Genomic DNA, 15098 nt, shown 5'->3' with positions numbered 1-15098 from the left:
TGTTTTTATTCTTTTGAAGCCTTAAACAATTCTTGAAAATAATCTAATTTTTTTGTTTAAAATCTGCGAAAATCTACATTTTGTTTGATATTAGGCTATCATTTCAAGTTTTAAATTAAGTTTGAATCTTTTCAAAACTTTTACATATCTCTTAAAATTACTCAAATTTCGCCTACATATGATAAATGTTCAATTGTTATTTATACATCCAAATTGAAAAGACATTTTCTAAAATTTACAGGATTTTCTGAAAATTGTAGAAAAAATTCAATTAATTTTGACAGATATTTCGAAGTTCTGAAAAAATTTCCAAAATAATTTTAAATTTGAAACAAATTAAAAACAACTTCTAGATTTATCAAGATTTTGAAATAAAATTTTGAAGCTTTTCAAGGATGTTTAAACTATTTTAAAAGAATTATAGAATTATATGATTTTTATATAATTTTTAAAATTTTAAAGTTCATTGATTGATTTCTTAATTTATAGCATTGAAAATGATAACGTGGCTTTATATTTTTTTTATATTGAAAAATGTAAGCTTTAGTGTTCCATTTTTTAAATTTCACTGACCGTGAAAAATTTTTACGAACCGGGAAAAACCCGGGAAATGACCGGAAATTTATTTCGTCGATTAAAACGGCCACCCTGATTTGGCTAGTTATAAAAAAAAAATTAACAAATAAATACCTTGTGCTCCTCGATGAACTCATCATCCAATTCCCACGGCGCGTCTCTGACGACTTCGTCGACGTATCGGCAATGTCTCACAGCATCGTACCTTTCTGAATCGGTCATTACGGTTCTTCCCTTTTTGCTGTGTGTCAATTCATCGCTGCACACTGTTATAGAAAAATTATATATTATTATTATTATTATTACATATTATTATATATCAGTGATGTGTAAATCACTTGTCAAATTTCTCGATCGTAATGATTATCGTAAAAGATCTTCTCACGTACCTCCGACGATAAGGTAAACATTTGGAAAGATATTTTTCGCTTGCATTAACTGTCGGGCATGTCCTTGGTGAAAAAGATCGTAGATTCCATCAGCATAGACTCTCACCCTCCTGGGAACTGGAAAAAAAAATATGTTTACAAATATTGTTTCGTCGACAAAACGGATTATCGAATTAGCATTGGTGAGGAAAAACATTCTTTCATCGACTTCTTCCAAACTATTTATTCGGCAATGTACAATAATGATTTTTCGGAATCAAACCGATTCCCTTATCTGTTTTTCTTAATCTTAAACATATTAATAAAATTCTTAAACATATAATAAAAATAAATAAATTTTTAAAATGTCAATGAAACAAGATTTTTCCTTACCAATACTAATTCGTTGTTTCCCAGACGCTAAATTAAGAATTTTTACATCCAAAATTATTTTCATAATTTATGCGGATTATCAATTTATATCAAGTCTCAATGCCGGGGAGCCATGTTTCTAAATATAATATTACGTTTTTAATAGGTCAGGGTGTCTACTGGACTGGGATATGACCGGTCGTTTTTTGAGACCGGGAAAATCCAGTAAATGATAAATAATTTATGTTTTAAAGGGGAATTTCACAAACTTGTTTCTCTTTAATTTTTTTTATTGAATTTAAGGAAACAATGTTTTATTTTAATTTTTTTCCGAATTGGGAAAGAAACATTATTTTATTTTTAAGATTCTTATCGAATTATCAGGGAGAAAATTTTGATTTTTTATGAATTGAAAGAGGAACATTTTTTTAATAAGATTTTTATAGGATTAGAAGGCAGAAAATTATTGTTTTAATTTTTTCTGAATTGGAAGAGGAACAATTTTTTATTCATAAGATTTTTATCGAGTTGGAACGGAGGAAATTTTTTTCCATATCTTATGTATTGAAAGCGGGATAATTTTTTATTTTTAAGACTTATATCGAGTTGGAAGAGAGAACATTTTGTTTTCAATTTTTTCTGAATTGGAATGGAGGAATTTTTTTCCAATATTTTATGTATTGGAAGCGGGATAATTTTTTATTTTTTAAATTTTATTGTGTTAAAAGGTATGAAAATTTCGTATTCCATTTTTTCTGACCTGCAAGAGGCCCATTTTGTCTTTTTAAAATTTTAATTGTATTTAGGGTGAATTTTTTGTTTCAATTTGTTTATGAACTGGGAAGAGGAACATTTTTTTTTTTTGAGATTTTTATCGAATTAGAAGGGAGACCATTTTGGTTTTAATTTTTGTTGAATTGGAAGAGAAACATTTTTTTATTTTTAAGATTTATATCACGTTGGAAGGTAGGCAACTTCAGTCTTTAATATTTTATGAATGGGAAGTTGGATAATTTTTTATCTTTAAAATTTTTTTTTTAAGTTTGAAGGGAGGCAGAATTTGTTATATTAATTTTTTCTGAATTAGAAAAGAAAATTTTTTCATTTTTAAGATTTTTATATAATTCGAAGGGAGGTAATTTTAGTTTTATATCGAGTTGGAAGGAAAGAAATTTTGGTTTTAATTTGGTCTAAATTGGAAAATTCCCACTTTTTCTTTTAAGAATTTTGATTGAGTGGAGGGGGAGGCGTTTTTGTTTTCTATATTTTATGAATTGCAAGAGTCATTTTTTATTTTTTACATTTTTATTGACTTGAAAAGGAAGAAAGTTTGGTTTTCAATTTTTTCTGAGGTAGAAGAGACTCTTTTTGGTTTTTATGATGGTTATTGAGTTGGAAGGGGTGCAATTTTGATTTTATTTTTCTCTGAAATATAAGAGACCATTTTTTTCTTTCTAAATTTTTTATTTAATTTAAGAGTAAAACTTTTAATTTTTCTCTCAATTGGAAGAGGAACATTTTGTTATTTTTAAGATTTTCATTGAGGGATAATTTCTTATTTTTAACATTTTTATTGATTTTGTTTTTTAATTTGTTTCTGAATTGGGAAGGGGTACATATTTTTTATTTTTAATATTTATATCAAGTTGGAAGAGAAGAAACTTCAGTTTTTAACATTTTATGAATTGGAAAAGATGAATAATTTTTTATTTTCAACATTTTTTTAAGTTTGAAGGGAGGCAGAATTTGTTATATTCATTTTTTTTCTGAATTAGAAGGGAGACAATTTTGTTTTTATATCCAGTTGGAAGGAAAGAAATTTTGGTTTTAATTTGGTCTGAATTGGAAAATTCGCATTTTTTACTTTTTAATATTTTTATTGAGTGGAAGGAGGGGCGTTTTTGTTTTCTTTATGAATTGTAAGAGTTTTTGGTTTTTATAATGTTTATTAAGTTGGAAGGAATGCAATTTTTTTCTGAAATAGAAGAGGAAAATTTTTTTAGTTTTAAGATTTTTATCGAATTAACAGGGAGAAAATTTTAGTTTAAATTTTTTCTGAATTGGAAGATTTTTTTTTTTTTTAAGATTTTTATCAAATTGAAAAGAAAAAATTATGGTTTTAACTTTTTCTGAATTGAAAGAGGAAATTTTTTTATTTTTATGATGTATATCGTTTTCGAAGGAAGAAAATTTTGTTTTCAATTTTTTCTGAATTAGAAAAGGAAATTTTTTTATTTTTAAGATTTATGTCAATTTTTTTGGTTTTAATTTGGTCTGAATTGGAAAATTCACATTTTTTTACTTTTTAATAATATTATTGAGTGGAAGTAGGGGCGTTTTTATTTTCAATATTTTATGAATTGCAAGAGTTTTTGGTTTTTATAATGCTTATTAAGTTGGAAGTGGTGCAATTTTTATTTTATTTTTTTTCTGAAATAGAAGACACCATTTTTTTCTGAATTTGAAGAGGAACATTTTTTTAGTTTTAAGATTTTTTATAGAATTAGAAGAGAGACAATTTTGGTTTAATTTTTTCTGATTTGGAAGAGGGAACATTTTTTATTTTCAAGATTAATATCGAGTTGGAAGGGAGTAAATTTTGATTACAGATTTTTTCTGAATTAGAAGAGGAACCTTTTTTAATTTTAAGACTTTTATCAAGTTGGATGGGAAGAAATTTCTGTTTTCAATATTTTATAAATTGGAAGTTGGATAATATTTGATTATTAATATTTTTTTCAAGATTGAAGGAAGAAAATTAGAAGGGAGAATTTTTGGATTTTATATCGATTTGGAAGGGAAGAAATTTTGGTTTTAATTTTTTATGAATTGAAAAATTTACATTTTTGTAACCATTTTATTGAGTTGGAAGGGGAGGGGGGGGGCAACTTCTGTTCAATACTTTATGAATTGGAAAAAAGTAATTTTTTATTTTGAACGTTTTTATTGAGTTGGAAGGGAGGGCACATTTGTGTTCAACACAAATGTTTCGGGAATTTTTATAAATCGCAAACAACACTTTTGTTTCACTTTTGTTTTCAACACTTTTGTTCAATATTTTATGAACTGGAAGAGAGTCATTTTAAACATTTTTATTGAGTTGGAAGGGAGGAAACTTTTGCTTTCAATTTCATCTGAATTAGAAAAAAATCTTTTTGGTTTTTATCATTTTTATTGATTTCGAAGGTATAAAATTTGGATTTTTTTCTGCATTGGAAGAAACCAATTTCAACTTTAAATTAATTAATTTAGAGATCTGTTTCGATTACTTTAAATCAAAATATTTCAGTTTTATGAGTTCGAATTTTTAAATTTCAATAACCGTGACAATTTTTTGCGAACCTGAAAAAAACGGGATTTTTTTCCTCGATTTCCTGAATATAATTGATCAAAATAAAGAGCTTGAACTCACCTTTACCGGATTTGGCATTTTCCAATAAAATTCTATCTCTGTAATCACACGCATCCCTTTCAATTATAGCCTCTGGATCATCACTAAAAGGCGCTTCTTTGAAAATAGACTGAAAATATAATAAATATTTGTTATCAGCAAATAAATTAAGAACCGATTCTGGGTCCATTCTCTAATTACTAATTTACTTTCTTATTACATTGATCAAAGTTATAATTTTCTAATGTTTTTATCAAAGATTCAGATTCCAGAATTCAATTAATTAACGCTAAAGATCTGTTCATTTAGATTACAAAGGATTGCACCACTTTTCTAGAAATAAATTCCAGCAAGTCGCAATTAGTTGCGAAGTCCAGTTCGATAATTACTATTTCCATAAAAGATCATCAAATTATTCCGCACTGTAATTACTTTACCAGCTATTAGTTTTTTTTAAACCACTGCTATTAAAAATTATCGTTGTTTGAAATTAAATTCAAATTCTTTTCATAATTAAGATAGTTGTGCCAAAAGTCAGATATCTAAAAAAATAAATAGTTTTTCTATGATTTGAAGAATTAAAATATTATAACTGATGACATTCCGATTAAAAAAATATTATTTTTTATGAAAAATGTTACAATTAAATCAATTATTTTTTCGGGAAAACATTCTCTACAAATCTACAACTCCAATTTTGAAAATAAATTTTTCTATGGCTTCTATGACTTCTTCTATGGCAGAGTGGCACGGTCCAAAAAAATTCAATTGCAAAAAAGTAAAAAACATGGTTAAACTGAATGTTTTTTGTATGAATTTTAATATTTTTCATAACAAATCATGTTTTTTATTTGAAATGATATCAGTTATTAATATATTGATTCTTGAAATCATATAAAAAACTTTTTTTTTTATATATCTAACTTTTGGCACGACAAATACCTTAAGAGATGAATAATGATTAAATTAATGACCAATATCGAATAGATTATTTTATCATAAAACTCCAAAGATGTCATAAGCACTACTTTTTCCCACAAGAAAACATTTTAGTGACAGCGATTCATTCTCTCGTTTCATCCTATGATATCATTCGTTTTATCCAAGATACGGGTTTAATATTTCACACCCTATCTCCACAGTAATTTTTAAGTAAGGGAAGCATCTAGATATATCAGTGTCTATTATCTTATAATTCTCAGAAGTGTTAAGCAATCACTTTCTCAACTGGCACTAAACTTTGGCAGCTGAGCTTATTCGTATCATACCATATTTTCAATCGAGAAGAATTATTATTATTACATTTTATATATTATTATTTGTACCGCTAACAGTAAGTGGGTTTTTATTTCTTAAAATTAAAAATATGAACAATTTAAAAATATATTAATTCATAAATTTTTTAATGTTTAGTTCCGAACATTTTCGAAACATTAGTTAATAATTTCGAATTGAAAGCATTTAAAACTTTAAAAAAATATATTGAACGAATTTGAATTGAAAAAGTTCCAATTCAACCTATTTTAGATTACGTAATATTTTTTAACACGGAGAATATTTCGAAAGGAATGAAATAAAATGATCTTGTATTATTTATAAATAAAAGTATGTATAATTGGGTAATTTGAAATTAAACAAAAGTAAAATAGAAGCTCTCAAAATTGAAAATTTTTAGACACTTTTAAAAGTAATTTCATTACACAATAGACAATTTCATTAGGGAGAAGTTGAAATTTTATAATTTCTTATTCAAAGCGTTCAGAATTCAATGAGTTAAAAATGGAATATTTTGAGATTAGGATTTTGAAAATTGGATCATTTAAAATTCAAAGGAATTGAAATTTTATTATTTCGAATTAAAAGTACTCAAAGCTGAATATTTTCAGATTAGAATTTTAAAAATCGGATCATCTAACATTCAAAAGAATTGAAATTCTATTAATTCGAATTAAAAGCGTTTAAAATTCAATCATTACAATTTTTTAAATTGTAAAACAGAAACTCTCAAAATTGAAAAATTTAAGAAATTTTTAAAATACTTTTCATTATAAATTTAATTATAAAGAAGTTGAAATTATATAATTTCTTATTCAAAGTGTTCAGAATTCAATGAGCTAAAAATGGATTATTTTCAGATTAGGACATTGAAAATTGGATCATTGAAAATTCAAAGGATTTGAAATTTTATTATTTCGAATTAAAAATACTCAAAACTGAATATTTCCAGATTAGAATTTTTAAAAGCGGACCATTTAACATGCAAAAGAATTAAAATTCTATTAATTCTAATTAAAAGCGTTTAGAATTAAATCATTAAAATTTTTTAAATTGCAAAACAGAAACTCTCAAAATTGAAAAATTTAAGAAATTTTTAAAATACTTTTCATTATAAATTTAATTATAAATAAGTTGAAATTATATAATTTCTTATTTAAAGTGTTCAGAATTCAATTAGCTAAAAATGAATTATTTTCAGATTAGGACTTTGAAAATTGGTTCATTGAAAATTCAAAGGATTTGAAATTTTATTATTTCGAATTAAAAATACTCAAAGCTGAATATTTCCAGATTAGAATTTTTAAAAGCGGATCATTTAACATGCAAAAGAATTAAAATTCTATTAATTCTAATTAAAAGCGTTTAGAATTAAATCATTAAAAATTTTTAAATTGCAAAACAGAAACTCTCAAAATTGAAAAATTTAAGAAATTTTTTAAATACTTTTCATTATAAATTTAATTATAAAGAAGTTGAAATTATATAATTTCTTATTCAAAGCGTTCAGAATTCAATGAGTTAAAAATTGAATATTTTGAGATTAGGATTTTGAAAATTGGATCATTTAAAATTCAAAGGAATTGAAATTTTATTATTTCGAATTAAAAACACTCAAAGCTGAATATTTTCAGATTAGAATTTTGAAAATTGGATCATCTAACATTCAAAGAAATTGAAATTGTATGAATTCTAATTAAAAGCGTTTTAAAGTGAATAATTTAAAAATGAAAACTTGTAAAACAGAAATTCTCAAAAGAAAAAATTGAAGACAACCATTTTTAATAATTTCATTAGGCAATGGACAGTTTCATTGTAAAGAAGTTGAAATTATATCATTTCTTATTCAAAGCGTTCAAAATTGAATGAGTTAAAAATGGAATATTTTCAGATTAGTATTTTCAAAATTGGATAATTTAAAATTCAAAGAAATTGAAATTTTATTATTTCATATTAAAAGCACTCAAAACTTAATATTTTCAGATTGGAATTTTGCAATTCGGATCATTTAACATTCAAAATAATTGAAATTTCATTAATTTGGATTAAAAGCGTTTGAAATTGAATAATTTAAAAATAAAAAATTGTAAAACTAAAACTCTCAAAATAAAAAATTGAAGACAAAATTTTTTATAATTTCATTGTACAGTGGACAATTTCATTATAAAGAAGTTGAAATTATATAATTTCTTACTCAAAGCGTTCAAAGTCGAATGAGTTAAAAATTGGATATTTTCAGATTAGGATTTTGAAAATGGGATCATTTAAAATTCAAAGGAATTGAAATTTTATTATTTCGAATTAAAAGTACTCAAAGCTGAATATTTTCACATTAGAATTTTAAAAATCGGATCATTTAACATTCAAAGGAATTGAAATTCTATTTATTCTTATTAAGAACGTTTAAAATTTAATAATTTAACATTTAAAACTGGAAAAAAGAAACTCTCAAATTAAAAGCGCTCAAAATTAAAAACTTGCGAATTTAATTAATTTTCAATTTGAAGGGATTAAGATTGGATAATTATCCAATAATAATTAGGATATTAATTAATTTAATAATAAAAATTAATTTAAATGATTTCAAATTATAATTTGAAATTAAAAAATTGTAAAAAAAAGTTCTCAAACTCGAAAAATTTCCGATTAAATTGTTGATAATTGGACACTTTCATTTAAAAGTAGTTAAATTGTTTTTTTTTCTTTTTAATTCGAAGCTTTCAAAACTAGACAACTTTATTTTGAATTGCAGAATCTGGAAATTGAAGGAGTTAAAAATTGAATATATTCAGATTAGAATTTTGAAAATTGGACCACTTAAAAATCAAAGGAATTGAAATTGTATTCTTTCTAATTAAAGGAGTTTAAAAATGAATGATTTTAAATTAAAAACGTGTACATTTAAGTAATCTAAAGTTCGAAGTGATTAAAATTGTATATTTTAAAACTGAAAAAATGTAAAACGGAAGCTTCTAAAATTGAATATTTTCAGATTAGAATTTGGAAAATTGGATCACCGAAACTTCAAAGTTATTAAAATTTTATTATTTCTAATTAAAAGGCTTTAAAATCGAATAATTAAATTTTTTTATTAATTTTGAATTTGAAGTGATTAAATGTTGATAATTTGAAATAGAAAAATGGTTCTCAAAATTGAAAAATTTCAGACTAAAATTTTGATAATCCGACATTTTCATTACAAAGGAGTTGAAATTATATAATTTCTCATTCAAGCTGTTCAAAATTGAATGAGTTAAAAATTGCAGGGTGGCCGCTGGACCTGGGATTTTATTACACCTGGAAAAATCGGGAAATTGCCGGAAATTTATTTTTTCACCGGGAATTTCACAAATTTCTAGACAAAAAATCCATCCAACTTTTATTTCAACCGTTTTTTAATAATTAGTTTAATTTTGATCTTTTTCAATTATGATATGATTCAGATTAGAATTTTAAGCGTACATTATTTGAATTTAAAAAATTTTAAAATGCAATTTTCAAGATTTGAACAATTAAATGGTAGAAGCGTTTAAAATCAAAGATTTTTGATGACAAACATTTTTATTTGATCGGCTGTGAGTATAAATTATTCAATGATTTTTAAAATTGAATTGTACTTTCAGATTAAAAAAATAAATAATAATTGATTGTACAAAACGATTCGGCATCAATTCACAATTATAGAAATTCCAGATTTTAACGTTAAAAATTAAACTGTTTCAATTGGAAACTATACACAAATGTAAGCACCCGATTGAAATCTTATGAACCATTTTGAATTTTAAGATAATTTCAAAATAATATATTTAAAATTTAAAGCTTTTATTTAAAAAATGCAGTCTAAATTATTCCATTTTTATGAACAATGTTATTGTTTTATTTAAAAAATTTAATTTGTAAGTCAAATTGTTGAAGAGATATTTAAAAGATTTGAAAAAATTATAAATTAATTAAAAACTTGAAATTATTTCAAATAATTAAAACGAAGTGTCTACGTGTAGCGACAAAATAGCCCACGGCCTCATTTAAAACAAAATGTACATTTTAACAGACTTCGAACAAAAAATTTAGAAGCTTTTTAAGAATTTTAACAGGCTTCAAAAGAATAATAACGTTTCTGAATATTGCTAGGAAAATTGAAGATGTTTAGAGGTTGTGAAAAACGTTTAATAATATTTTTAAATTTTTAAAAATTTGAAACAAGATGTAGATGTTTCAAGATTTTGAAATAACATTTTGAAGAATTTTAAGGATTTTTAAACTATTTAAAATAAAAATAATTTATCATTTAATTTGAGCATGGAACAAAATTATAATTGGAACTGAAATATATCCAGAATAATAATATTTCTGACTTGCAAACGGGAATTTTCAAATTTTAACAAATTCCGAGCTAGTACTGGAATTTTTCGAAAAGGGGAAAAATTCTGAATTGGAACAGGAAATTTTTCCAGAGAATTTTAATTCTGAGTTGAAACAGGGAATGTTCAAATTTTAACCAATTCTGAGTTAAAACTGGTATTTGTGGAAAACAATGATAATTTTTCTTGGAACAGGGAATGTTTAAATTAAAATAAATTCCGAGCTTGAACTGGGATTTTTTAAATAGAATTGCTTCTAATTCTGATAATATTTCTCATATTAATATTTCTAATATTCTTCTAATTCTAATTCTGAGAATTTTCCAAAAAATTCGAACTTTTACTTGAAACGGAAAATTTTCAAAAAGTATTACAATTCTGAATTTGAACAAGGAAGTTTCCATTTTTAACCAATTCTGAGTTGGAACTGGAATATATCCAGGAAAATAAAATTCTGAATTTAAAATTGAATTTTTCAAAGAAAATTATTATTATGTTTTGAAACGAGGTATTTTCGAAAAATTAAAATTATGAATTGGAACAGGAAATTTTGCAACAAAACTATAATTCTTAAAATTAGTTGACATTGAGAATTTTCGAAAAGAAAAAGAAAATTCTAGATTTGACCAGGGAGTTTTTCAAAAAGAATAAAAATTCAGGATTTAGACAGAGAATTTTAAATTTTTAACCAATTCTGAGCTGGAATTAGAATTTAAAATTACTTAAAATGGTATAATTCTCAACATTTTTAAGTTCATTAATTGATTCTTGAATTTGGAGCAATGAAAATAATGATGTTCATTTGAAAAGTGTTTGTAGCTTCCGTTTTATACGTGTAAATTATTGAGCACCTGAATAAAAAATTGTTTAATGAAAGAACGTTTAAATTTCCACTTTCAAAGTTTAAAATTCAAGAGTTTCACTTTGAACCCTTAGTATATCTTTTTCTACTTTTTTGCTAGAAAATAATAAATTGTTGAACCATTGTTTAAATAATACGCTTCACATTATCTATTGTATTCATATTTTATTTATTTACTTTACGAAAATTACTTCCAGAATATACATGGTCGAAAGTAAATAAAGAAAAAATATACAAATTAACTGGTTTTACATTGTTTACTTATTATACATAAAAATTTTATTAAAGGGATTATTTTTATAACGTTGTATTATTTTATGTTAAGAATGCCAAAAATTGATAAACCACTTATCGCGAAAAAAAACAATTAATGCTAATTGTTGATAATAAACTAACATGTAAACAAATTAATTAAGTAACTATGAAAGTGATAAAAAAAAACTACTTAAATAATAGAATAATTGATTTACTGATAAATTATTAGGTATCAGAAGATAGTCTACTTTGTAGAAACTTGAAAGTTGTTTTGTAAGATGAACTCTTTTCTTTTTGAGATATTTTTTTGATTTTTAAAAGAAATATTACTATTATTATATTATATGTTACTATAATATTTTAAATGACGAGTTCCGTTATCCTATTACGGAAACCAATTTTTCACTTATTAATTTATCAGTCAATAATTTATTTTTTCATCACTTGCATTATTACGTAATTAATTTGTTTACATATTCTTTTACTATCAACAATGAACAATAATTGTTTTTTTCGCGATAAGTAGTTTATCAATTTTTGGCATTCTTAACATAAAATAATACAACGCTTTCAAAATAATCCCTTCAATAAGATTTTTTATGAATAATAAATAAACAATGTAAAACCAGTTAATTTATATATTTTTTCTTCATTTAGTTTCGACAGCAGATATTCTGGAAGTAATTTTCATAAATTAAATACATAAAATATGCAGACAATTTATAGTGTGAAGCTTATTGTTTAAACAATAGTTGAACAATTTATTGTTTTTGAACAATAGTATATTTTCCAGTACCTATCGAATGAAAGGGGTCAAAGTTTCATGGTCAAGATAACGTTACACGTATATTAATCTTTTAGAATTTAGAAAATTAATTTTAGAAAATTAAACTTTTTGTTTAAGAATTTATTTTTTTAAATTGAAAATTCAACTTTTTGGTTGAGAATTTATTCTTGAATTTCATTAAAATTCGTCATTTTTTAAGTGAATTAATCTTTTTGTTCAAAAGTTATTATTTTTTTTTAGTTGAAACTTCAACTGTTTGGTTAATAACTCCTGAATTTTATTAAAAAATCTTCTTTTTTAGTAGTAAATTAATCTGTTTGTTTAAAATTTTATATTTTTTGGATGAAAATTCAACTTTTTGATTGAGAATGCTTGAATTTGGTTAAAAACTACCTTTTTTTTATTAAAAAAATTAATATTTTTGTTTTAAAATTCACCTTTTTGGTGATAAATTTAACAACCATAGATTATAAAGTTAAACTGCTTTCTTAAAAATTAAAAAAATTCGTTCTTATTAAAAATTCAACTTTTTGGTAAGGAATTGTGGAATTTTAATAAGAATTTGTCGTTTTTGGTAGTAAATTAATCTTTTTGTTAAAAAAAAAACATCTTCTTTCGTTGGAAATTTTTATTTTTGATTGGGAATTCTTTAATTTGGTGAAAAATTCGTCTTTTTATAGTAAATTATTATTTTTGTTTAAAAATGTATATTTTTAATTGAAAATTCAACTTTTTGTTGAAAAATTCATGCTTTTTTATTAAAAATTTAACTTTTTGTTAAAATTTAACTATTTTATTAAACATTCGTTTTTTCTTCAGATAATTAATCTTTTTGTTTAAAAATTCATTTATTTTAGACGAAAACTCAACTTATTGGTTGAGAATTCTTGCAAAATGTTAAAAATACTTTTTTTCGGTGGAAAATTAATCTTTTTGTATCAAAATTCACCTTTTTGGTTATAAATTTAACAACCATAGTAAATTATTATTTTTGTTTAAAAATTTATGTTCATAATTATACATTTAACTTTTTGGTTGCGAATTGTTGTATTTTATGGAAATGTCGTCTTTTTTGGTATTAAATAAATCGTTTTTTAAAAATAATTCATGTTTTTAAATTGAAAATTCAACTTTCTCTTGAAAAATTCATCCTTTTTAATTAAAAATTAAACTTTTTGATGAAGAACTTCAAAATTTTTTAAATTCGTCCTTCATTTTGGTAGTAAATTAATCTTTTTGTTAAAAAAATCTTCTTTTTTAGTTTAAAATTCAATTTTTTGGTTTCGAATTCTTGAATTTTATGAAAAATTCGCCTTTTTTATAGTAAATTAATCTTTTTGTTTAAACATGTACGTTTTTAATTAAAAATTCAACTTTATGGTTTAGAACTCTTGAATTTTATTCAATATTCGTATTTTTTGGTCGTAAATTAATCTTTTTGTTTAAAATTTCATATTTTTTTAATGAAAATTCAACTTTTAGGCTGAGAATTCTTGAATTTTGTTGAAAATTTCTTTTTTTTCTTTATAAAATTAATCTTTCTGTTTAAAAATTAATTTATTTTAGAAAAAAATTCTTGTATTTTATTGAAAAGTCATCTTTTTTGGTAGTAAATAAATCATTTTTTAAAAATAATTGATGTTTTTAAATTGAAAATTCAACTTTTTGATGGAGAACTTAAAACTTTTTTTAAATTAATCCTTCCTTTTGGTAGTAAATTAATTTTTTGGTTCCTAATTCTTGAATTTTGTGAAAAATTCGTCTTTTTATAGTAAATTATTCTTTTTGTTTAAAAATTTATGTTTATAATTAATCTTTTTGTTAAAAAAATCTTCTTTTTTAGTTTAAAATTCAATTTTTTGGTTCCGATTTCTTGAATTTTATGAAAAATTCGCCTTTTTAATAGTAAATTAATATTTTTGTTTAAATATTTATGTTTTTAATTAAAAATTACTTGAACTACTTTCTAAAAACTGCATTTTTTGGTTGAAGATTCAAAATTGTAGTTAAAAATGTATCTCTTTGATTGGAAATTGAACTGTTTTGTTGAAAATTACTTTTCTTTTTTTTTGTTAAAAAATGACTTTGTTAATTAAAAATTTACCTATTCCATTTTTGGTACAAAATGGTTCTTTTTTAGGTAAAACTTCAACTTTTTGTTAAAATGTAACTATTTTGTTAAAATTTCCTCTTTTTTTTTGTTAAAAATTAATCTAGTTTAGTTGAAAACTCAACTTTTGGGTTGAGCGTTCTTCTATTTTGTTGAAAATTTGTCTTTTTTCGTATAAAATTAAATTTTTTAAATCAAAATTTCATATTTTTTATTTGATCATTCAACTGTTTTGTATAGAAAATTCATCATTTTGCCTTGAAAGTTTAACAATTTAGTGTAAAAATTAAATATTTGATAGAAAATTGGTTTTTTTATCATTTAATAAAAAAATCTTTTTGACGCTAAATTTAGTCCTCTAAAATTTATTTTCTCAACGTTTTTCTTAAGGATACGTATGATACGAGCAGTTTTGGAAAAACTGTTTTGGCTACAAGTAGCTTAAAATAGCACACACAAAAAATCTTTTTTTTTTAGGAGTCATGACTACTTTAATTGAAGTTTTGAACAGTTTTTTGTAAAATTAACAGGTTCCAAAGTACGGATAAAAACTATGTAAATATTTCATTTTTGGTGAAAAATTAATATTTTAAATTGAAAATTGATCTTTTCTAGTTGAAAATTTATGTATTTTATTAAAAATGGGTATTTTTTGGTCGTAAAATAATCTTTTTGGTATAAAATGCCACTGTTTGGTTCTAATATGGCTTAGTGAACGATTCAACAAGTTGGTTAAAATAT

At 23.2% G+C, this 15098-nt stretch overlaps 1 protein-coding gene across 4 annotated transcripts in view; it reads right to left on the bottom strand.

The window, feature by feature from the left end:
- LOC117179799 (choline-phosphate cytidylyltransferase A-like) overlaps positions 1-15098 on the bottom strand; it is a 60375-nt gene that overhangs the window by 28273 nt on the left and 17004 nt on the right. For all 4 annotated transcript variants that reach the window (XM_033371917.1, XM_033371914.1, XM_033371918.1 and 1 more), the window contains exons 3-5: positions 4729-4837; positions 966-1082; positions 691-842 (exon numbers count right to left, since the gene is read on the bottom strand). In XM_033371917.1, the coding sequence (XP_033227808.1) occupies positions 691-842; positions 966-1082; positions 4729-4837 (378 nt within the window). The remainder of the gene's footprint in view (positions 1-690; positions 843-965; positions 1083-4728; positions 4838-15098) is intronic.

This window comes from Belonocnema kinseyi, chromosome 9 (genome assembly GCF_010883055.1).
Source record: "Belonocnema kinseyi isolate 2016_QV_RU_SX_M_011 chromosome 9, B_treatae_v1, whole genome shotgun sequence".
Taxonomy (NCBI): Eukaryota; Metazoa; Arthropoda; class Insecta; order Hymenoptera; family Cynipidae; genus Belonocnema; species Belonocnema kinseyi.
This window is presented reverse-complemented; position numbering and strand designations above follow the sequence as displayed.